At 39.3% G+C, this 25,527-nt stretch overlaps 2 protein-coding genes across 2 annotated transcripts; both read right to left on the bottom strand.

The window, feature by feature from the left end:
* Positions 1-7,489: 7,489 nt before the first annotated feature.
* lpar6a (lysophosphatidic acid receptor 6a) lies at positions 7,490-9,964 on the bottom strand. Its single transcript, XM_026340394.1, has one exon. The coding sequence runs from the start codon at positions 9,162-9,164 to the stop codon at positions 8,094-8,096; it is 1,071 nt and encodes a 356-aa protein (XP_026196179.1). The 5' UTR covers positions 9,165-9,964; the 3' UTR covers positions 7,490-8,093.
* Positions 9,965-15,356: 5,392 nt separating this feature from the next.
* On the bottom strand, positions 15,357-25,072 carry rcbtb2 (regulator of chromosome condensation (RCC1) and BTB (POZ) domain containing protein 2). The gene is made up of 12 exons (XM_026377758.1): positions 24,877-25,072; positions 23,533-23,667; positions 22,697-22,847; positions 21,974-22,140; positions 21,730-21,888; positions 20,500-20,607; positions 19,380-19,522; positions 19,088-19,278; positions 18,554-18,680; positions 17,360-17,499; positions 17,130-17,260; positions 15,357-17,015 (listed from the first exon to the last, which is right to left on the bottom strand). The coding sequence occupies exons 2-12, from the start codon at positions 23,656-23,658 to the stop codon at positions 16,875-16,877; spliced, it is 1,584 nt and encodes a 527-aa protein (XP_026233543.1). The 5' UTR covers positions 23,659-23,667; positions 24,877-25,072; the 3' UTR covers positions 15,357-16,874.
* Positions 25,073-25,527: the final 455 nt, after the last annotated feature.

Below are 25,527 nucleotides of genomic sequence, written 5' to 3'. Positions count from 1 at the left end.
AGGTCAAAGTGGAAATGAAACATTTAGTTTCAATCATTTTGCTGTCGAGTGAAGTCAAGTCAAATTCTTTTTTTGTGTAGTCAAGCATCACATAACACAAACCGGCCTCATGGGTCTCAGTTCCTCTGTGGCTCTGTGCTTTGACTCAAATAGGCACAAGTGAAACACCGCGTCACTTCTAAATGCCTGGGACTTCGTGCTGTGTCTTTATTGACAGAGGTACAAGGTAAACCACAGTGTTTTCTTGCTGTACATCTAGTGCAAACCGTGCAGCTCACTCAAAACAACTCACAGGAACTGAGACTAACACCAAGGTAGCATTTCCTCTCTCTTTACATCTCACCTTAACATGTGCTCAGCGGTACAGTCGAGTTGCATCTAGAGCCCTTGCACCAACACCTAATCTGAAGTGCTTCATTGATTTTCTTGTGCTCTTCCTGGTTACCTGATAGCAAACAATCTGAGTAACCCACTCTTATCAAATGATGGACACAAGGCATTTCCTTATGTCTTTTTAGGAGACTGTCCACACACCTCGACCATCTGCTGCCGCTATCACTCTTGATGAAATATTGACGCTTGTTATCCCTGACAATTTCCCCTTTCGTCTGCTCATCTTGGCGCCTGTTTTTGTGGCTTGCTTTCTCACTGTCCCCAGCTTCACACAGGAAGAGCTCTGCAGATGTAAGATGACCCAATGATCTCTCACTTGCTGCCGATGTGTAGAAACGCATTTTCATTTTCAGTTCTCTTATTCAGAACAAAGTGGGAGAAGAGTTTTTCAGCTATAGATGATTTTGTAGTGTAATGTTCTGAATTTTTTATTTATTTATTTTTTGCATTTACAGCCTCACACACACATTGAAGGCAATAACGAAACCTGCGACCATGACTCGCCCAGTAAGGAGAAGTGCTGTTTATTCTTCATAGGGAGCAACTCTTCCTGTAGCTCTCCAAGGCTCTGCAGTTGGAAGTCTCTGCAACTATAAATATGCGAAATGCCATTGTTATGATTATTACACACCCTCTGTAGTGACCCTCCATTGTCTGCTGCCATTGTTTTGTTGCTCTGTATAAGACAATAGAGACTGACGTAGCCAAGCAGGGTTTGTCATGTAACAGCACAATTCATCAGCCGCTCACAGTGAAAAGGTCAGGAACAGTTAAATTTGGATCCAGGGTTATGCAAAGAGAGTCAGCGCTGGCTCTGTGCAGATTCTTGGACCATTGGCAGTTTTAAACTCAATTGTTCGTGGCTCACATGATTGTTGAGTCCCGTTGGATCGCTCCAAGTTTAGGAAGGGTCACAGGCGATGCAGGTCTGTCCCTTTGCCATCCTTCCTTTCAGCTAATAATAGATCAATAATAGACAAGAGTTTGAACAGACACTTCCCTTTTTTTGCAGTTTACTGGAAATGTGCTGTTTTACAATTTAAGAACTTTGTTAAATTTAAGTGTATTTAAATGTGAATCTCTGCTGTAAATATATAAATGGTTTGAAGTTAGGGTAATTAGTAGTAGATGCACACATCTAAGAAAAGTTTCAAGAAGGGCATGCAGTTGAATTGTGTGACAGTGGCAGCAGACAAGCCTGAACAAACTGAACATGCCACCTTATTTGCATCTTTTTTTTCTGTCTGACTTTGCCTTTTTTTACCCCCCTGAGCGACATGCTGTTACAATCTAAAAATGAATCTCGTGACACACGTGGCATTCCCCACTTGAAACGTCAGCCTCTCTTCTTCAGTGAAACGTCACACTCCCACAATCATGTTGCTGTTCATAGTCTGCAAAATGCTAAACGTTGGATTGTGGTTTACAAATGAGTATGATTTGCTGCACTGAGTGCATCTAAATGAACACGGCATGGGGACAAGAGTGGCAAGAGTTGGTTTGCTACTTTAACAAGAGTGTAGAATAACCCTGAAAAAGCCTGATATATTTATCCACCGATGAGGGATATTTATTAAAAATAGTTAAGGGTTATACTGGCTAAGGTCTGAAGATTTGTGACTTGTTTCATATTAGATTCAAAATTATAAAATTGATCAATTATTTGATAATAATATAGAATATAAACATGTATTTAAGTAGCATTTAAATGTGACAATGCAGGGCTTAAATTGAAGTTTAATTAATTGGGAGAAACATAAAGCTTCATTAATTCACCAAATGAGTTTGACACAAATTCATTCAAGCTCGAAGAACACAGTATAGCAGCCCCGGCTCCAGCATGAATGAAATCATTCAGTCCTGTAATTCTGTGTAGGGACACGGTTAGTATTTACAGCTCAGTGATGTAAAGGACCACATCCATACTGTTCAAGTTCAAACACGAAAGACCGATCGATGACTGGGTGTTTTCGCTGGACTTTCCAAACATGCATAACTCTGTTTGCATCACAGAAATGTGAAAACCAATCAACATGGTATTCTGTGTAGCATCTGTTTGAAACATGTGTTGTCAAGATGTGTCGGTGTTTCGAGTTCTGGCCCATCTATTTTTTTTTCTGTTTTTTTTTTCAATTTTGCAATCAGTGCTCCAGTGTATTTTTGTCAAGACATCCGTCAGTATCTATTCATCACTATTATTTGAAATAATACTCACAGTCACTGAGATTTTAACATTACATTATACATCATAATGTTGCATAATCGTAAGGTTACAATAGAAGATATAAAGAAAACAGCTGTGCAGTCTAAATGCTCAATATAGACTATAGACTAGACTCGGCTTAAGCAACATAACGGGCTTTTTGCAACATTGATAGATGTAGGAGCTAAAACTTGCAACATGTTTTTGTAGTGTGGTATTAACAGGAAGCAAATACAACAGCCCAACTGAAGAATGGTATTAACGGGTCCATTCATTGATTATCATCCTTCTCTTGCTTAATTGTGCCTCTGTGTTAGGTGTAAATATCTTGGTCTTATCTGATAACTCCATGGCCCTAATTCTGTGGTTTGTTTCGGGGCAATGCAGATAACCTCAGGGGTATCAATGAGCCGTGTCCTCCCCACTCCGTGGCCACAGTGTCAAAAAATGAGTTGCCTCTACAGGACTGTAGTTCAAACGGATGTGGAAGTCGTATTTTTAAGTATGCCATCTTTAAGGGAGTTAAAGATGTTCTTTTGGAAGAGATAAATCTCTTTTTGAAATTAAGAATTTATGGAGTAAGCAGCAAATATGATAAAACTTTACTAAGACCTGTGATTTTGTAGGACAAAGCGTGTGTTGAGCAGAGAGGATATCACCTCAGTCAGTAGTAAAATTGTAATTTTCTGTGGTTAAAGGAGCCTGAATTCTGCGGAGGAAGGGAGGGAGAGTATTGTGTGGTCTAGGAGGCTCTGTGGAAATTCCTCATGGGGAACATTCTGACCTCAAGGCTGACCTCTGTGAGTGTCATGCTATATTATGTGTGAGTTATGCTACTGAGTAAGGCCATTTGTTTACAAGTCTGTGCTGTGCTGCTGGTTTTGGGCACATCACTAATCCTGTCATATGCTAAATGGAACCATGACTTGGATGACTTAGAATCTTCACAGACATTTAGTAAACTCATTTATCAATAATATCTGAATAAATTATTAACCAATAAAACAGCAACTCAAGTTTTTTATTACCTTTTTCCTGTAAGCTGTCACATTGTTATTTATTAATCATCTTAATTTGTTAGCATTTTATATTTTATACTATTATTTGCCACAAGGATCTTTGACAGGGTGTGGGACATGTGCCAGTGGACTAGAAGCTGTAGTTATAAAAGAGGATCAATGTGTTCACAATGGCCAGTCAGACATTGTTTAAACCCCCAGGGGTTTTCAAAGGAAGGATGCCTATCTCAGGGAACCACAACCTTCTTTCATCTCAATTTATTTTTTCATCCAACAGGCTCTAATATTGTGTTCAGTCGGGCTAAAACACTCACACTGAAGCAAATACTGGATGTACGTACTGTATATTTCTACTAATAGCTCACATTGGATGTACTGGGGGCAGAGACAGTGTAGGGTACTTTAACACACAGGGTTGTTTCTAGGAAATAAATCTGTTAACCCAAAAATGTGACTGTAATAATGTGTGTCAATATGTATAACAGTGCGTGTAAGTGAGTGTGTGGGAATTCCCAGCTGGATTCACAGAACAGTTAACCCCACTTCCTACAAGTGTCATGCTCATGCTGAGACTTGTGGGTTCTCCCTTTACCATGGAACACACTTCGGAGGTATTTCTCAACATTTAACACACCCACACACAGGGACAAAGTAAAAAAAACACACACACACACACACACACACACACACACACACACACACACACACACACACACACACACACACACACACACACACACACACACACACATATCTTAGGTGTTTATGTATTTTATATTGATAACATCAGAACAGTCCAGGCTTGACTTCCCAGTGGATCCACAGAGCAGTGTTTCTCCATAATTCATTGTCTGTCAGATCTGTGCAGGAAGTTTCTGGCAAACTAATGTCACACATGCTCCAACCACGATTTTCAAGCACAAACAGGCTCTGAAATCTTGCCTCAAGGTAAAGAGTCATCTTAGCGAAGAAGGGAACAGTGACGAGCATTGTGCTCTCACGCCTCGTCAAAGATGAGCTAAATGTTCTATTTTCGTTTCCTGGCTGTATTTGTGTATTATACTAATATGCAAGACCACAACAGTTCACACATGCTGCATACTGTGCATGTTCTTGTTGATAAAGGGAGTATTTTCTCAGTGTGCTGCTTATACTTTCTGTTTCATTCCAAAGATGTTACACAATGCAAGACTTGATCTGGTCAAATAACTCCTGCAGGGATTGATAAGGCCTGTTTATGGTCTGAGGCGACGGGGAGTTAAGGAGGATTACATGTGACTGGTTGGTGCAGTTATTTCGTTTACCGCCCTGCTTGCAGCTACTGCACTCCTTCCACCAGTGGTTATTAGTTCAGTGCTGCTTCTGATTTCAGAATGAGTAGGCTGTTGTGCTTAAACAAGCAAGATCCTTCTTTTCTGTCTAACCACATCCTGAGAAATGGTTTCTTAATGCAGTGTTCTGCCTCCTGCATTGTGTGTTTTTATTGCCCCATCTTTCCCAGTCAGGAAAGTTGTATTGCAAGCAAGACCTCTGCCTTTGCCCCAGAGGGTGACAAACTTTTAATAGAATGATAATAATACCCAGAACCAAGGCAGTTTATGATGTGAGCCAAGCAGGAAAAACGGCTGATTATCTTTTACAGAGACCTCCTCTCTCCACATCCATTTAGTGGAATCAGCACTTCACTTGTCATGTGATCTAGAGCTGAGCAGAGGATGAGGATCTCACCCTGGTCTCACCCCGACTCCATCCATCCTACTCTTCCCCGAAAGCCCATAAATACTGAGGTCTCTGTCAATACTCCAGCAGAATGACTCCTGACACGAGTTCTCAACACACCAGAGGATCTCCAGTCAGCCGGTCCTTACAGAACTTCAAAGCAGACATTAAAAGGTTCATTGGAGAAAACATGCTGAATTTACCACAGAGCAGTGGGACCCTGAAGCTAAAAGTTAAAGGCTAGATGCAGACTTGTTTTTTTATCTTCACTAAGACTTGTCGGATGGCGCTGACTGTGACGACCCTGATGATGGTGGCGCCCCTTTTTTTTGGGTGTCTGTGATATTCATGTAGATAAAAACACTGATGTCGAAACTTTTTTATAATCCTAGAATTGGGGAAGTTTCATGAAACGTCATATTTCCTTATTTACATCATCACTGACACAACAGGATTTCTCTTTGAAATTATGACAGTAATGCAGAACAGAATGCATGTGATGACAAGCAGTGCGGCATCTGTATTTTCTCACCCTGCAACCTGCTGGGAAGGAGAGGTCAGCCTGATTAGATAACGGTTGTGTATGCAGAGGAGCCAGCTGGGCTCAAGTGAGAGGTCAGATCACTGATGCATTGAGCTCATACAACTGTTAAACCTATTAGTGCGTGTGTATTTTTGATGTTAAGTAACATTCTCATTGTAAAATCGGAAAACAACTAAGACAATTCTGGAAGTTGCAGTCACTGTGTTTGAGGAAGGTGCTGAGTCGAGTGTGTGCATTTAAAAGAACACAGAATACTCAATAAGACCTGTTCCCTCATATAGTCACGCCAGGTGCACGTTACAGTTACGTTAGATAATCAGTGTTTTGTCTTGATAAATATATTATTATTCAAACAGTGGTTTCATTTGTTTGTTCCTCTGTGTGTCTACTGTGACCTTTGGCTCAGATAGCAAAAAGCATGACTGCATGACGGTCTGCAAAGTTTGCATTTAAACACACAACTTGCACGCAAGATTGACTGACTCATTCCCACCATTTATTTTATTTGCCGGTTGCTAACGTATAAAATAGAAAAGATCTTCTTAAAATAAGATGTCTGATCAACACTGATTCTAGTTTATGTTAGACAGATGAGAGGAACGGCCTCAGTGTCAAGTTATACTTTGTTTTCAGAACCCAGATCCTCAACCCTGCCCTTGACTTGCTCACATGGCCCCAGAACCAAGTTCTGCAGACTGACCTTCAAGCTATGTCAATAACGTTAAAGCACCATATGCTTTGTGTTATTCACTCTCACACTGCGTACACTCCTCAGCGGTGCCATATCAATTGTCCACAGTGGGACAAATGCTTCACACATCTGTTTTTCTAGAAAACTACAAACAGGATGTTCTGATTAGGTTTCTTGTAAATTAAATCAGACTTTATTGTTGTTTCTCAATACACATAAGGGTGTGAGCTACGTCACGTGACATAGCTGCACTGATCGTACTGTTCTGGTGAAGAGGCCAAGCCTTGTCAGAAACGATAAAAACACTGAGTCCTTGTGGAAGGGAAAACAAAAAGTAACAGGATGATAAAGTGGAATTCCTATCTAGGTTAAGCTAAACATAAAAGACAGCTCACTCTTTGGACTCTTTTCTAGATCTAGTTCCTACTGATCCATTCATTGTGTTTATGAAATGATCCTCATTGCATACGATCTAACTATTCTTAATTTGGTGGGTCTTTCACCACATTTACATTGATACTTGTTGCTTAAAAACTGTGAATTGTCTCTTTGTCAGTTGCCATTAAAGAAGACTTCCTCTCCTCTACCACTGGTTACCACACAGGAAGCTGGCACTCCCCAGTTGGAGGCAGACCAGACTCCATCAGACTTTCTACTTCCGCTTTTTTTACCATGACCAGGATAGTCATAAGTGGTTTTGCAGCTAAGTGGTGTCAAGCCACACCTGTCTGCTGTGGTGCACTGCACCATGGTCTTCACGTGACTTGTCTAAACCAGAGGCGTGCAAATCTCATGAGGTTTAATGCTGTAAATAAACATGTTTCGTCATGTAATTGTGGGTTTTGCTCTGTGATGATCCTTTCAAGGTACGTTAAAAAAAAAAAAGAAACGCAAATGACAAACGTTTCCAGGTGCGATCATTGTTTTAGACAGTAAATGAGTTTTATTCATTACTGTGGCTTGAGTGCAGTATGTGGAATTCTGTGCCAGTGCATTTCATGGTAATAAAGATTAATACAGTCTATAATGAAATGCTACCAGAACAAAAAACAATTTATAATCCACAATAAAAAAATCGCTGTACAACCTATAGTTCGATATATCTTTATGTTAATTTAATATATACTGCTGCACTCTATAGTTAGCACCACAACTTACAATGGAAATGTACAGATTTACAGGCACATCTAGTATTTAATAAAACTTTCACGCTGTTCAGTAATCACATTCCCTTCCAGGTCACTGGCAGAGCAATTTGCTTAACACATTTACAGTATTTTCCACAGGACAGAGAAACTTGTAAGTAGTAATGACAAATCCACAGATGTAGAAATAATACAGCAGAGCAGACGCTGTCAGTGACAGGTCCCAACATTTGCCCTGAGATGAAGACTAACATTTGATAATACTTCTTTGGCAGGTGCTTTATTAAGCACTCCAAAAAATCAATTCCCCTCGTCTTACGGAGGTTTTTCTTTTTTTCTATGGAAAGATTGATTTTAATACCTGTTATGTGTGTAGCAATCACACTGTAGACTCACTGCGGAAGACTTTAGTTTTGAGACTCCTCAGGCTGAAGTGCAGATTGGAACTAGTTTCTGACGGTAGGGCCTCGGAGAACCTGACATCATATTTACTGCTGGTCTGAGACTTTCTCTTAATAGAGTTTTGGATAGTCTCAGAGGTGAAGTAGTAAACGATGGGATCAAAGCAGCAGTTGGATGCAGCAATGCAGAGGGCTATTGGGAAGATGGTTCGAACCACAGACTCCACATAGCAGCCTTTCAAGGTTTTGGTGCGGACAAGAGCGTAGAAAACCAGATTTACATTGTAGGGGATGAAGCAAAAACAAAAAATAAAAAGATGTACAATTATCATCCGCAGGATCTTTTTTTTGTTCAATTTCCCCCCACGACTGATGGTTTGGGGGCTACGCAATGTCTGCAACACCATGACAGAGCAACCTACGTTAAGTAGCAACGGGATGAAGAAGCCCACTGTCTCTATGAAGATGACCACCTTAGATAGGTGAGATTTCCACTGATTGGAGGAGAAGTTCTCAAAGCAGAAAGTGGCATTAGTCTTGTTCTCATGTGTGGTTGATTCCAACTTGAACCCCGTTGGAAGACTCCCTGACAGCACCAGCACCCATACAGCAGCACACACTATCTTAGCATTGCGTTTTGTCCTGAGCGTCCTTGAGCGAAAAGGGTACACAATGGCCAAAAAGCGATCCACACTGATACAGGTGAGAAAGAGCATGCTGCCATACATGTTGGTGTGGAACAGAGAGGCAGACACCTTGCAGAGCATGCTTCCAAAAGGCCAGTTCCGGTTGATGAAGTAGAAGACCCTCAGAGGCAGTGTGAAGACAAACAGTAGGTCGGACACCACCAAGTTCATCATGTAAGTTGTGGTCTCATTTTTGAGCTTGAGGGAGCAGGTGAATATATAAATAGCCACAACATTAGTGATCAGTCCCACCACAAACACAATGCTGAAAACTGCGCTATACAGTGGGTATTTGAACTCATCATTCTTGATGCACATAGAGTTATTTGTTGAGTTGTTTTCGGATGATGTGGTGGTGTACATTCTGAAAGGTGAAGAGTGGGGGGATGATAAATGGCTGTTATGTATAGAAATATGAAGATAGGTCTGCACTGTACAGCAAATTCAACATGAATGGAGAGTAAAGCACAACAGTTCTATAACTGGATGCACTGAGACACTCTGTCATTCAGGCCACCGCATGAAGGTTTCTTTGTCCATGTTAGATAAGACTGCTGCATATGGTCAGCATGATTTCCTCTCCTGTCTTGATGTAGTTATTTGGGGTTATATGGGGGTTACCTCTTGTTGAAAAGACCCCTCCCAGAGGACAGAGATTCAGGCTGGAGTATCTTCCCCTCCCCCTGCCTTGTCTCTCGACCAGGCTGCACCCCACAAGTTGCAGGCTGAGCTGTACTTACTCAGATAAATCCCTCACAGAAATGGGTCCCCTTTTCACTCAAGAAGTCCCCAACCGCCACGAGCACTAGTCCACAGAAAAGTTGATGACATATCCACATTTACGTCTGTTAGAGAGATGTCCTCATGACATAATCCCTTTCCTTTGTCAAAATTCAATCCTGTGTTATTGTCCTTTTTAGTTCCAGGGCAGCAAAGTTGTCATCAGCTTTCCAAACACACACCACCAGGCTTCTGCACAGGAACAGAAATGAAGTGTGAGTTGAGCTCCTGCTCTCCGTCTGTGTGTCACAACGCAAGTGTGTTTCCCTGTTTGCCCTTTGGCTCTGTTTCTATTTCCCTGTCTGCCTCTCTTTCTCACTCTCCCCAGACTGCTCAGCACGCATCATGCTCACACAGAGTTCCTACTTCTCCTTTGTGCTGGTATCAGAGAACGAGTGTGGAAGGGAGAGCAGCCGCGTAAAACCCCTCCCACTGCCTCCACTCCTCCTACTCCTTTGTTTGTCTTTACAGTTAACGAATCAACCAACACAGCACTGCCATGTGAGGGAATTCACCAAAACTTTAGAATAAGTTTCCATAATTAGCAGCAGTTTTTTTTTACACAAAAATCTATGTTTTGACTTAAAAATAATAAAGTTATAGCAGCAATATTGACCCTATTAGCAATATGACCCTATTTCAAATAAAATAAAATAAAAATCAGTATGAACCATGTGCATTTGTGAAGCCAAGAATATCAAGTGAAATCATCTGTTAACTGAAAAAAACATTTGAGGATATTAAAGCAACATAAGTAATAGAGTTACATTATCTGATTACTTTTACAACATCCAACACAGCTGTAGTGCAACATAGTACTAGTATTCAAATACTGTACTTTACACTACTACTCCAGTGTGTCAGAGGGAAATACTGTACTTTTCTTACTTCATTAGATTAATTTGACAGATTTATTTATTAGTCACTCTGCAGCTAAAAAAGTAAAAGTTCATAAAATGCAATACTTAAATAAGTTGAGTATATATATATATAATGCAGTAGTAGACTTGTAATACTACCTAAAGTAAGAAGTTGATTTCTATATTATTCTTAAAATCGAACTCATCTTGTTCTTCAAATGGTTTGCAGATTGTTTTTTCTTCATTAGTAAAGCTGTTACTAAAAACTCAAGGCAGAACGTGTCTGAGGAGTTCACTAAACCTCTAGGTCACCGAGGTGAGTGCCTTCCCAAGTCTGATGGGAGGCACCGGAGAACTGAACTGTCTCCTTGTTGTTTCCGACTGCTTGTGTGGGCAGCACTTCTACTAAAGAAGACCAGCATTTCATTCTGCAAGTGACATTGGAAATGAGACAGAACAAAATGCTTTCTCTATTCAGTGGCTTTCTTAGATGCCCTTGTCAGTCCATGCCCACATCTTTCTCCTCTCAGCTCACTGTGAAACTAGCATTCAAGTTCTCCTTCAGTAGAAACTCTCCACTTGGCAGTCAGTAAAAACATTGAGGTCTTTGTTGCAAGTGAAGTAGCTTAGCAGGGAAGAACTGAAATGTATAAATAATCAGACTCGGTATTCTAACTATAAAATGCTTTCAGCTTCTTTATTTGTTGTTTGTGTAACATTTGTGTATTTTGCGTGTATTTTAGATGGGTGGTTGTTGATAAGTGTCAAACAGGAAATAAACCCTACATATATACTCTATACTCTACCTTCACTAAACTAATGCTTGTCTGATAGATCAAACAAGTCTTTTTCTGATAAATCCACTCTTTACCTCACATTCGAATGCTTCTGATTGTTCTGATTTTTAGACTGAGAGTTCGAACAAGCCAAATTTCACTGTCTTACTGCAATGCTGGTGTGTGACAATGAAGCTCTTGAATCTTGAACTTTCAAAAAGTTGCCAACAATATCCAGACAAATGAAGGAAAATCTTGCAGAGAATCAAAGAGACGGTGGGTGTTTAATGGGCACAGTGCCTCTCTTTGTCAGTTCGCCAAAAAATAAACAGCATCAAGGCTACAATGAAATGTTCATGAAAATAAAAAAAACTGTACTATTGTCTTGAGCTTGCAAAATAGTTCCATCCAGCACATAAAAACAAGCGCTTCACATGCAAGTATGTAGTCAATAAACAAAAACATGTGTCTGAAATCCCTGGACTGTTAAATTTCTCACAATGCCAGGAAACTGTCTGGCACCCCCAAGGCCAAGAGTGAAAGCACTGAAATACAAGAGCCAAACCGCTGAGAATGATATTAGGGTGACATAATAGTGTGGTCAGACAAGGGTTACAGATCTGATGATATCCTCAAACCTTACAAATTGAAAACATACTCAGTGAAACTTGTGAAGTGATACTGTTTAGTCTGGTTGTATTGAACATAACTGTGTGTAGTGATGCAGCCAGTCAGCCTGGAGCAACCATTAGAGCCTAAATGTATACATGTTCAGAATCAGAATCCGAATCAGCTTTATTGGCCAAGTTTGCACAAGACAAGCAAGGAATTGGATGTGGTCTGACTCCGTCTTTTGTACCCTCTGGTTGCATGGTTGCAGGTTGCATGTTGTTCTGTGCATTTCATGTTCGTTAATTAATTGATTTAATGACATTTTACAGTATAATCTTTGCATAGTTTCCAGTCTTTGTGTTAAGCTAAGCTAAGCTGACATCTAGTGCATGAATTGGCATTGTAGCATTGAGTAGCATTGTGTTACGGCACAGACATGAGCATTGTGTCATCTCATCTAATGCCTAAATTAAAAGCAAGACAGTGTATAAATATTGTATTAATTGTGAATGCATTCGAAAGGAAGTAGATAATTCACTTGAACTCATGCAAACTAGAGTGGGTGAGATTTTTGTTTGATGACTTGCTTTGGGGGTTTGAAACCCAAAAGAACTTGACATGACATGACATGACATGACATGACTTGATTTTCAATTTCCTATATCTAAATTAATGCAGAACCAAAAATGCATCATGTTTTGTTGCTGCAACATGAATAACTAGCACTACTGAACAAATACGCAAACTTGCAAAGAGACATTCTGCAGCATGGACAGCTTCACTGAGACTCAAAGGGCTTTATTCTTATTCTGTTATGTTCACCATAGAAACCGAATACTGCACCGATATTGTGACAACATCAACACACACAACAAGTGAAAGCTGCACAACCCATTTGAACAGCATTTCACAGACCAGAGCGTAGACCACAAATATTGCAGAGTGAGATGCCACATTTTTCTTCTGTGATAGCAAATTGTGAAAAAATAAGACAATGTTTTACCAAAGACACAAGAAGGGCTTAAGAGAAATGACAGATTAAAGTCCCGAGGCAAGTGACGGGTCCGTTGTACCTTCTCCAGATTAACACTTAGAAAGCAATACGTGCACAGTGAGAATCGTGCCTTTATCTTTTGTCTTCATCTTGTCCTGGAAAGTCTTAAGTAAAAATGAAAGCTAAACCAAAGTCCTCCTGACATTTAAAAAGCACAAGAAGAATCTGCTGTGGTTCAAGGGCAGTTTACACCCCCACACTGTCAAAGCATTTGACTCCTTTGCAAAAAGAAATGTTCCCTACCTCTACAAAAACCACAAACTACACATCTGCAGTCTCATAAAATGCTGCCTTATTGCATGTATTATGAACTCTGTGTCAGTTTTCCCAATTTCAGAATCATTTCCTGTTTCACTTTTCATTTACATGTATCACAGTATACTGTTGTTCCAGGTGGGCTGACTGTTAGACCACTAATTTGAATTTTGTGGCAACATGCATGCTTTATAAGCTATGCAGAGTAGTATGATAAAGACAAACCAACTTATCATTCATTTTTACAGGCTTTGCAGACACAGGATGAAACTCAAAGAAGTCGATCATCTTACTGCAGCCACAAACTGATGTGCTAACAGGATGTGGTGTTATCACTTTGTATTGATTTAGGAGCAGTGAGTAGAGGAGCCAACTAAAGGCGCAACCTGAAGGGGGTGGAGGTTATGTGGCAGAGTACCAATTACCGTTGGCAGCCGTGTGCACGTTCCTGTTCCACATAAAACCGTTGAACTTGTGTGTGCAACCAGTGCGTGTTAAAGATGTTGTACTTGCCCCAACTAGTTTGTCAGCCACCAGAGGACTTGACACCAACTACTGTGTATCACTGTAGGTATTACCCTCATAGCTATATATAAATAAATGTAATGTAATTTGTTTGGGAACAAGACATTAGCTGGAACCACTTAACGTGATTATCATTTGGCAGTGGGTGATCTGGTTTTTATCACAATACGCTGAAACATACCTGTAAGGACTACTGTGACGTTAGTACTCAAACTAAAACCAGGACATCCTTTGATATGAGATGATGAAGCTTGAAAAGCATTTATATCAGTATATTATTATCTTGTAAGGTGCTTCTGACCGCATCCTGTAACAACATGGTTTAGTGATATAAAAAAAAGCATGTGAAAGAGTGACATTTCTGTACTTCTATTGTTTGTAAGAATGTATTTCTGCACATCTACGGGTTAGAAAATGTGATCTGATCTTCTTCTAAATCACAAGTAAAGACAAACACAGTGTGAAAGTCTCTCCTGAGAACGTTTTACAACAACTCTACAGGAGTAGGACCTGGGCTTTGAATGGGCCACTCAAAAAAGGTGGACCGTCTTTATTTGAATGGCTTCTGTACAAGATGTACTTTTATATTTAGGGTCATTCTAATGCTGCTTCACTCAACTCCTACGGCGTTTCAGCTGGCAGACGGTCACCCTGACATTTGTCCCATATCATAATCTTCTGTCCACTGTTGTTTTGTTTCTAGCTTGTATGCCATGGCCTTTTTTTGCCATACGTAGTGCTGTATTCAGCTTAAACAACTGAACTATAATCTCACCATTCTCCCAATAGCACCATGAAGTGTCATGGTGCTCTTTGTTACACCGTAAACATCATGCGATGAAATTGTTGCATTGATTGGACTCAAGATTTGCTAACACCTGATCTATAAAACAGAAATCAGAGAAATGATAACCGTGTAAAAGTAGAATTCAATGCAGAGCAGCTGTATTGGATTGCATTAGACTGAATGTTTTCTTGGCACAGTTTTGAAAGAAATCTGCCCGACTTATGTGGCACTCTAACATAGCTGCATCTGCACATGTGGAAATACACAGTCATACATGTTAATTATGTTTCCTCTTTCAGGAAGAGAGAACTGAGTCTATTACTTGTCAAATGCAAATATGTTTAACACTGTATGCATGTAATGTATGCACGTTTTAATAATTACTTCCCCTTGTTACCTAACACACACTAGCAATATTACAAGTTGTATATTAAGTTTTACATGTCTATTTAACACATGAATAGGTTTTGTTTCTTTCCATTTCCCTCAACGGATGGTTGAATGGTTGATGGATGAATGATCATTTTCAAAGGAAATGCATGCCTGAGTTAAAGCAGCACTAATATGCAGATGCGGTAAGTGGTGTGGTAACGTTTTAGCGAAAGCACTTGAAAACAGAATGAGGGAGAAGTGAAAACTTCAATATGCAATCTGGCTAATCCACTGGCATTCGCCACAGAATTGCATAAGTACAAAACTATTTACTATTAATAGTATTCAAGTACAACAAATTGACCTGTTAATGCTTTGAACTGCTATTGGTAAAACTCAGTTGCAGCTTGCATTGACACGAACATTGTGTTAATATCATGTTCAGTATTTTACATTATGCATGTATAAAAAGTAAAGAACTATTCCAAAACAGACCACATAGCAATAATACATCATTATAGTTATTGATTTTAATACTTTTTAGATCAAATGTTACTATTAGTGCCACTGTCAGCAGCTTACAGAATTGCCCATACAAAACAATAATAACAAGAACACACAGGTAGTCAGTAATTATCAAAATATTACAAAAAATTTAATAAATGCAGTGATAAAGTAAAACCAGTCTGTTACATTCTATTTAGACTAATTCAATGTGGAATTACCTGGTAACTATGTTTTATATATATTCTATATTCTTATATATTTAAAGACCTTGTGGTCCTATATGAGACTTGAGCTTTATTCAACAGTAAGCTTGCATTTATCCATCCATCCATACATCCATGGTCGCGCAGGCATGCAAAACAAATGCCCAAGCCACCTCAGCTGGCTCCTCTAGCTTGCATTTACGCAACACAAATACTATTTACTTACTATAAGGTGCTAAGAGGGAAGATATGTAAAGAAACACGGGTAAAAAAAAATAACAAGAAGTTTGCTGCCAACATGTAAAAAAAAAAGCAAACAAAAAAACAAACAAAACAATAACCACATTTTTGTAAACATACCAAATTGCAATAAAAAAACTGACTGAGTAAAATCAGCTTTGTCTACAGTGCAACATCACTGACAGGCTACAGTGGAATCAATACGTTTGTGTAAGTAACATATGTAAAGAAAGGGTTAATCTGAACACCAGTAAACGCACAGCAGCACGTCCTTATCTCTTGTAAAGTGTAACTGAACACATTTCTTTCCTCCTATCAGTCTGCTGATGGAGGCTGAAGTAACTGTCCTCAGCAAAACTGTGCAACTGTTGATCAAACATCTATCAGTAACTGTAAGTTACTGTTAAATATTGGATGGCATGTTTTTGTCTTTTTTAAACCACTAAATCTGACTAGAGAAAGCTCAAAAATCAAGGCTTCAAAAAAAAAGCAATATAATGTGAATAGTCAATTCATGGCTGACTTAAATTAATTTGCTAATAACTTCCTGACACTCCTGATCAGACCCTGTACTACAATACATTATGTGTGCTGATAATTTGTTTTACGTACAGATAAAGGGCAGTGTGATAACTATACTGCTACCTTAATGGCAGTCCCTTATGTTGGTATTAATTATACTTAGTTTAAAAGCATTTTCATGCATCCTGCCTGAGCTGATTGATATTGTGAAAAAAGTCCCACCAGCTTATCTGTATGGTGACTAGTTTGATCAGACAAAGCATATTGTACTGCCAGTAACACAAAGATAACAAAAAGGTGACCACTGTGACATATCTTTTCATTTGGCCTTTTGCACGTCACGTCTGTGCCATTGCTTGGGACTGGACTGGTGATGTAGTCCAATATTTACAGTGTGTTTGGAATAGGTTTAGGGCAGTAACATAGACACATCAGGCAGCATTCCCAGCCATTGTATCCCCAGCGACATGGCTTTGAAATAATAATCAGGCTGGTCTTTCCTTTGGTTTAAGATCTACTGTCTGCAAATCAGTAAGCTTAAACCTCATCATATTGATTGGCCACTCAAGTGGCACTCAAGTCAGTTCTTGAAGGCGCCATAGCGGCTGGCCTTACTAATGAAGTTCTTGAGCAGGTCGTGATCCATATCTGCAAAGGCCTGGGTCTGAGTGACAGCTGTTAGGTGGTTGACACAAAACTTGAAGCAGAACTCCTCCAGGTCCTAAAAATGAAGAGGGCTGTGTGGTCATTGCTGAGGAGTATAACTGACTAGCTACTGTGAAGGGCCCCACCACCACTATGGTGTGTGACTGTGTGTCAAGGGCTATAAGCTTACCCGCGCCTCATACTTGACAGCAGCAGAGAGCAGAGTGATGGCGTTCTCCTCAGAGATGCCTCTCTTGATTGTTTCCTGGCACAGCCTCTTCAGCCTTGTCTCTCGGTAGAAAGTAGCCAAGTCCAGCAGCCCTACACACACAACAGCAACACACAGGTGGGTGTGCTTAGGACTGTGCACGGCCTGCATTCCTAGTGCTTTCAGCAAGTTAAGTGCTGCAAATGGCTTACCAATAGCATCCTCTGGTGGCAGGTTGATAGTGTCTGTGTAGAGATACTCCAGAAAGGCTCTGTACACCAAGTATGAGAACTGGTGGATTTCTATGGCATCCTCATCTGTTTCGTTCAGCAATGCACGGAAATGTTCACACCTACAGAGGGATGAGGAAAGGAGCTGACTTCTTTTGCAAAATGCTGAAAGGATGACACCAGTAACATGTGTATGCATGTACTTATTACATTTTGTATTTTTCTAGTTCCACTGCCACCTGAACAAAATTCACATTTGCCACTTTTTCTATATTTGTTCCATATTGCAGTGTGCATTATGATTACAGATCTGCATTTTTATACACATTTATATCACTGCTTATGTTCACTGGCTCAAAACACTGTTGAACTTACAACAAACAAACCTTTTCATTCTCTAACAGCATCTGAAACGTGTCATTTGCATGTGATCTTACTAAAGCAGGCATTTTGCACTGCTGCATATTTGTGTAAGCATGTGCACTAAGGTTGACATTGCAGACACTCCGGCTCCTTCCTACTGACGGTGCAAAAGTGCAAGGTACTGGAATGCAAATACTTTGTGGCCAAGTGTGGTTATAAAAAGAAAAAAACAAAACAAGGGAAACAATAGGTCTGCCTTTGCTTCACTGTGAACAGGAAAGATGAGCAAACTAAACAGATGAGGTTCAAATAATAGCAACAGAACATACATCAGCTAAACGATAACTTCATTGGCAAAGGAAGATGTTTTTTTTGTGTTTGTTATCATGGTAGCTGCATAAAGTTTGTTTTGATTTCACGTTTCCATAATTACCAGTCACACAACATCAAACTGTGTTTCTGTTCCCTACAATTCCTATGTAGTATTCAGAACACATGACCAGGCACAAGCTTTAAATGTGAAAAATAGATTCATGTGACCAAAAACAGGAAGGAGAAGCAGGTTGCTTAGAGTCATCTCTAAACATAAAATAAATAAAATGAAGGAAAAGTAGTAAAGCCAAAAGAGTAGAGTGGTAGAGTACACCTTCCCAAACACACACCAGCTTCTCAAAATGTCTAGACATGTTACTTTGGTTATTTGCAAAAAAAAAAACCCCATAGAAAACGAGTAGCACTAGTTCATTTTTAACACATTTTTAAATAAAATGAATAATTTAAACTTTGTACTATTAGTGTCTTCGTTATCTGTACCTGATTTTGAGCAGGGCTTTGTGAACATGGATACACTTCCCATCAACAAGGAACTTCAGGTCTGAAATCTCTGGGCTGTCAAACTCTTTTTTCAAAGACTGGGCGACAGTCAGGTAGTCATCCCCATCTGGCAAAAAAAATAAATCAAATGCCTTTACATTTCTTAAAAAGGACAAATAAGAATATTCTTGCTGTTAAATGAAGCCTTTCTTTGTACTAGTTACGTGTTATGTTTACATAAAAAGCACAAAATAACGCCTTTCAACTGAATCACTATTTGTTTCTAAAAGCAAACAACAGAAAAACACTTTTTCAGTGGTTTATGAATTAAACTGAATTTTCGTAAGGATATAATTAAGAAACAAATATAAACAAAACAGCAAGCTCAAATGCCACCTATGCTACATATGTTCACAGCATGGCAGGTTTCCCATTGACGAGTAAATGGGACAATATTAAATGGTTTAAAAAAAGATCAGGTTATTTGGAGTCTAAGTTGTAAGGCTCTTCTTCAGTTGTGGAAATCGTGCTTACCTACTGAGAGAAGATGCCATGTGACTGCAGGTGTGGCAAAACAGGCAAAGACATCGTCTGTGCTGCTGAAATGGGTGAGGTGGGGGCTGGCCACTGCCTGACCTCTACACTGACCCCACATCAGAACCTGACCACTCTGGGTCTTGGCAGCTGATGTGTGGCTGGTGTGACATGCAGCCACTTCCACCATCCTAGTGACAAAAACAGAATTACAGTACTACTGATGAAAACCTTCTTTTGCAGGCCGCATATTAACAATTTTTAATATGATATATGACAATATAACACTGACCTCTCCTTGTCTGTGTTTATCAGGGTGGGGAGAGCTTGGTTGCTTTTATTGCCTGTTCCCAACTGTCCATACGAGTTGGCTCCCCAGGCGTAAATAAACCCCTCATCTGTCAGTGCCAACGTATGTGCATATCCACAGGCAACCTGTATAAGGAAAGAAGAGTGTGAGTGAGGTAAATGTTACCTAAAATAAAGATCAAGTATTATTCTTTTAATTCATAGTTTATAATGAAGTGCAGAAGCTACGATATGTTTCCCAAAACCTGTCTTTACTGTTGTTGCTTTTATGATCAATTGTACGTTCTGCTCTTTATCTACTGTTGCCAGGGGGCATCGTGCAACCTGAGCTCCACATGAGAGATGTTTTTCCATTATGCACGTGCTTCACTCAAAGTGAACAAACTGAACTGAGCTGACTGAACTGACTCTGATCAGCTTTTCTAGAACCAAAATCACTTTACCATCTATGGGTTATTCAGTTTAGGGTGCAGGGGGCCATGCATGCCATTGTGCACAGGAAACAAGTAAATGGGACTATAGCCTATATATACACCGCACCAACTGTTTCCTACAGTCAACAACTGCAATAAAACATGTATTTATCAAACCTCTGACAGCAAAATGATGCATTGTTTTTACAGAAGACTACTGAATGACAGTAAAATAAATTTTCTAAAGGGATTGACAGCTGAACGGACTAGAATTAATCTTAACCTGGTCGTTAGCTTATTCAAAAGCAGGCTTGCTTCACAGAATAAATCTGCATAGTAACTTAATTCAGCTTGATTTAATGTGCTTTCATGCTGCTGAGTCAGGGTTAAATTCATCCAGGATATCTGGAAACAATCCCAGTTTACTCCCTTATCTTGGTTTTGTGTATTTCACCTGTCAATAGCCTAAACACTAACCTATCAGATCACTGAAAAATCACAGCCATCAGGTAATTAGCTTCAATATATTAAGTTTTAATTTCATTTTAAGTGAGGCAGATGACCCAAGCTTAGTCAGAATAAACTCACTTCATGATACAGACTCCACACTGTTGCTCACACTGTTCCATCTCTAGAAATAATGAAAATACAGATCTTATCTCCTTGTAAGGTTTATTATCATACTCTTACCTGGACAATATTGACACCTTGAAGAGAAGCAATTCTGCAGGGGGTTTGCTGATTTCCATTGTTGCCCAAACCCAGCTGTCCATTGCAATTGTAGCCCCAACCATAGACCTACAAACATAAGACAAACGATGTACACACTATATCGAGGCATTAGTGGGAGGCGGCCTCCATTAAGTTTAGGACTCCCCTGGTTTTAGCTTCTATTAGTACGTATCTGAATAGATATGGAATGAATCAGCAGCACTTCAGCATTTTCTCTCAGTTGTCCTCTTCACTTTCTGACATTCTGAAATGTCTCATTTCAAATCACAGGTTTCCTGTAAACACGTGTTTGCTGTGTGATGAACATTGCTTTCTTCGTTAAGAAAACAGAATAACTGATGTAGTTGGAATTAAGTGCTCCTCCTGGGCAATCTGTTTAGTTTTTAAAAATAGGTAAAACTGGCTAGCCACATGTCTACTGCTATGTTAATAATACAGGCATTAATAATCAATTCCAATTTTTCAGTTCAACCCAATATTTTTATGTTTATAGTTCCCGTTCATCTTTCTAAGTGGCACACATCCAGCTCTGCTGGGAACAAGGTTGTGGTCCTAAACTGCTGTGCATGTGAAAAATTAGCTGACATTTGAACCATGTGATCACAGTAGCTGTGTCAAAATTCAGGAGCTGCATCTTTTAAATCCTGCATTTGTTGACCGATTGCTATTCCATTTCGAGGTCTCTTTCAAATGCAGAAGAAAATTGTTGCCTTCTTTGCCAAGGCAACAAAAAATCAAGTGGGGGATCCTTTTTTGGCCAAGGCCATCCCAAGATTCTTTGCAAGCCAGTGCCTTTGTAGACTGCGTCCTTCAAATAATTTGGCTGCAGAATTGAGAGACTGCTAAACACAACATCTTAATTTGTGCGTCAGTCAAATCACTCCTCAAAATCTGTCAAGTGTTTGGCTTAAACATAATCTTAAATATCTGAAAGTAATCTGAAACATCCTCGTCTCTCCACTCCTTGTCAGTTCTCCGTTGTTACTCAACAGACAATTTGCACGTATATCCACCTATATATTCACTTATATAGTACTTGCTAAATACATTAATATCTTCATGCTTGGGAGGGATACACATTAACCAACCCCCATTAATAATTAAGGGCTGTTGACTGCCAAAATGTCAACACACTAGGAGCACTGGTTCACTTATTCTTGTTTAACATTTGGATACTGATCTTTTTACCTCTCCATTGTCCAGAACAGCCATAGAGCAGAGCTGACCACAGGCTATGTTAACTACCACTTTGTTCTGCAGGCAGCTGCTGACCCGACGTGGTGTCGGCTGGTTGGCAGTAGACCCTGAACCGACTTGGCCTGAATTGTTGTAACCCCATGCGTAGACCTAAACACAGAGGCAAAATGTTCACTCTCAAACTCACTCACCAATCTTCAGGAAAAAAAATAAAGTAAGAATACAACTAAAGAACCTCTCCATCAGTTGTGAGGGCAATAGTGTGGTGGGAGCCACAGGCCACTTCTGTCACTCTCTTGCTTTGGAGGTTTGTAGACACCAGGGCAGGAGTCAGTCCATGATTGGTGGTTCCATTGCCCAGCTGGCTATAGCCATTGTGGCCCCAAGCAAACACCTCTCCATCTGCACAGCAGAGGGCAAACCTTTATGTTTTCACAGTGGTTAATATTTTATCAACAGATAAGAAGTTGACTTCAAAAAGAAATTGTGAGAAAGTCTCAACAGAGCTCTGGTAGGAAATCAGGAGGAGTGGAGGATTTATTTAGAGTCAGCAGGAAACAGAAAGCGAAAGAAAGAAACTAAACTGAAACTGAACTGTATTTGAATCTTATTTAATTATGGTTACTTACTGAAGCAGAAATAGCACCAAAGATACACACGCAGTCATGTCTCACTATACAGACATTCATTGGCATTCCCTAACCTGTTACCCTGTTAACCAGCACTAAATACCAAACCTTAATGCTTATCCTAACCATAAATATACCTAAACCTCTTAGATCTATTCTTAAAAAATATGGAATTAGTTCTATGAAATATTTGGCCACATGACACAGCATCATCACAAAACCTGACTCTAGGCATTGGCACTTGCCATCTTGTTCGTCTGTAATATCATTCCTCTGATTCCAGAGGAAATTTCCCTTTGGGGACAAAAAGGTTTTCTGAACCGGATTACCTGCAGTGGCGATAACCACATGTGGTCCTGTTCCATAGCTTAGGGACACAATCTTCTTTCCACACAAGACATCAATCCTCCGAGGCTCAATGGTGCTTTGAAGATCTCCAAGTCCTAAACAGCCACTGCAGTTAGTACCCAGAGCAAAGACCTGCAAAATACCAAACATCAATGCTTAAATGTCTCCAATATTAATAAATAATATATAAATGTTATGCAGACAACTACATAAATAATAATACAAATGCTGGATAATGTTTGAATTGCATTGTAGAGAAAGATGTTAAAGTGTACATGATAACATATTGGTAGAAAAGAACATATTAACATTCATTAATAGTATTATACAATTTTTCATTATCAATTAAAATATAATTATCAATTTTAAATAATTAAATGCATTTTTTGTTATGTTTATGTGTTGTAAGGAATAAAGTCAACTTAAATAAGTGTCTACAGACTGAATATGATCTACCCCCACATTTAAAAAAATCCACCAAAATACAGTGTTGTACCACATGTTCCTTCTCTCAAACCTAAACTGTTTGTGCCACAGGGAAAAATAAGCAAGTGTGGAAAGATAAGACACGGTTGCACCTTTCTACAGGATAAAAATGGAGCATGCTTGGGTATTAGGTACATATGGCTAAAGATAGCCTCATTCTATCTGCTTATCCCTGTGCCTGGAATGGCACCCTGCATCAACCAGAGAGTGAGAAGCCTGCAGCATTTTTCTACCCACTTTTCGACAGAAAATGATCAAAAAAATTTTAAGCCTTCGAACACATCTTAATATAAATGAGAGGAAGAACCCTGGCCTAAAGTTGAAGTGTTACCTCATCATTAACTGTGACGTAGAGGGCTTCATTTGCAGCACTGCCAAAGACACAAGCCTGCCGGATAAGCCTTAGTTCCTCAGGAGGAAGGAGTGCAAACACTGGCCACTTCCCCACGTCCAGCATACTACTCAGCTGTGAAATGACAAGAAAACACAGTTAACAGGTAAAAAAAAAAAGAAAAAGAAAAGAGTTATAAAGAGATTTGGACTTTCTTTGAAATAAAACTGAAAAAAAGCAACAGTTAAGCAGGCATGTACTGAGGGTATGTTAAAAGCCATTCCTTAATTGATTAATCAATCTCTGCATTTAAATGACAAAAGTATTTGGGATAAAGTTATTGCAGAACATTTCATTAGAAAATAACTTCAAGCCAGACTATAACTATAATACCATGGTTATGGAGTTTTAGTTCTGTAGAAACAAATGCATAGGATAAAAAGTAAACGGATAAATTATCCAGAGGATTTTCCATATCTCAGACGTCCCCACAGACAGCAACAGGGAACTGAGCCTGGTTTTGTTGACAGATTAAAAACATGCATGCTTGTTGGCAGAGGTAAACCCATTAACCTGTGTTTATTGACAGAATGAGTGAAGTCCAGGCTATGTTAGCTCTACATTTGTCTTTGTGTTACTATATCTAAACCCTGAAACAGTATTGTCAGCACAATGGCTGAACTGTAGACAATCCTGCTCTTAATTTATAATATAATGTAGTCAGGGTGCTACAATGGATCTGAAATAAGTTGACTGGGTCTCTCTATTTAATGTGGATAATTTATCATGTAGACTCAGCTACTGACAATATGTGATCATTAATTCTACTTGTCTCACTGGGTAAAGCTGACTTTCTTTAAACTCTTATTAGGCTAGCTTCAATTCATAAAGAGAGAACTGTAAACATAATATGACATTACACAAAGCATCCTCAGCTGATATTACACACCAGACGCACTAAAATAACCTATAGATAATACAGAACAAGCCCAAAAGTTTCGAAATGCACTTGGAAATGATCGGTTCTATGTAAGTCACGGTTATATCTTGCGAAACTAAAGTGAAAGTCTCGGTGACCAGTAGCACGACGATGCGCTAAACATGAACCCAGAAGTTATGAACGTCGCTGCTCTATAAACACATACAGACTTTTATCAGATGTTCCACACTTCAAGTCTACAAACATCCAAACAAAACACGTTGTGCAGCCTGTGTTTACAACCTAACAACGTAAAAGTTGCTATAGTAGCATCTATGGTTAGCATTAGCTATTAGCTAAAACAGCACTGTCCCATAAAAAAAAAGCTATTAAGCTAATTAGTAGGAGTTCAAACCCGTCGTTACCTTGCTGTTGTTATAGCTAGTATTTCATCCGCGATGCCGTTTTCTATTCGACAGAAACACCGATAGATTGTCGGCCAACATAGTTGGTCAAACGACTGGCTGATTCATCTGTGCATCCCGGTGTAGTATAGCTTCACAGCAGTTGCTATAGTTGCACCTTAATGTAGTTGATCGCTGCACCAGCGACTGAAAAACACAGCACTTCCTGTAGTCTGGTGGTGCGTTTATGGGCGTCGGAGCTGAGGACGGCGAACTGTATTCATATTTACCAGATATAACCCTGAGCATTAGATATCGCTTATGAATTTGCTTTGTAAAATGTAATGTTTTGTGAGACGTATAGATATTAATGTTCTAAACGAATCATAATTAATCCAATAATGCCTTACTGATTATTTATATATTATCATTTGGTGAAAACGCTTATATACGACTCCACTTAAAGCAGCATGTGAATACCTTCAGAAATAAATTACAAGTAGACACATAAAAATAATAATACTTAATATATATTATATTGAACAATATGCTATTCTACATCTAATTCGAGTGACTACTTTCTTGTCATATTTTACTTAATTAAGTTACTTTTGGTTTAGTTCTTCATAACGAATTACTTTATGATACGTTCTTGTGAATTACTGGTGATTT

This window comes from Anabas testudineus, chromosome 13 (genome assembly GCF_900324465.2).
Source record: "Anabas testudineus chromosome 13, fAnaTes1.2, whole genome shotgun sequence".
Taxonomy (NCBI): Eukaryota; Metazoa; Chordata; class Actinopteri; order Anabantiformes; family Anabantidae; genus Anabas; species Anabas testudineus.
Note: the sequence above shows the minus strand (reverse complement) of the source record. Positions and strands in the feature narration are given on the sequence as shown.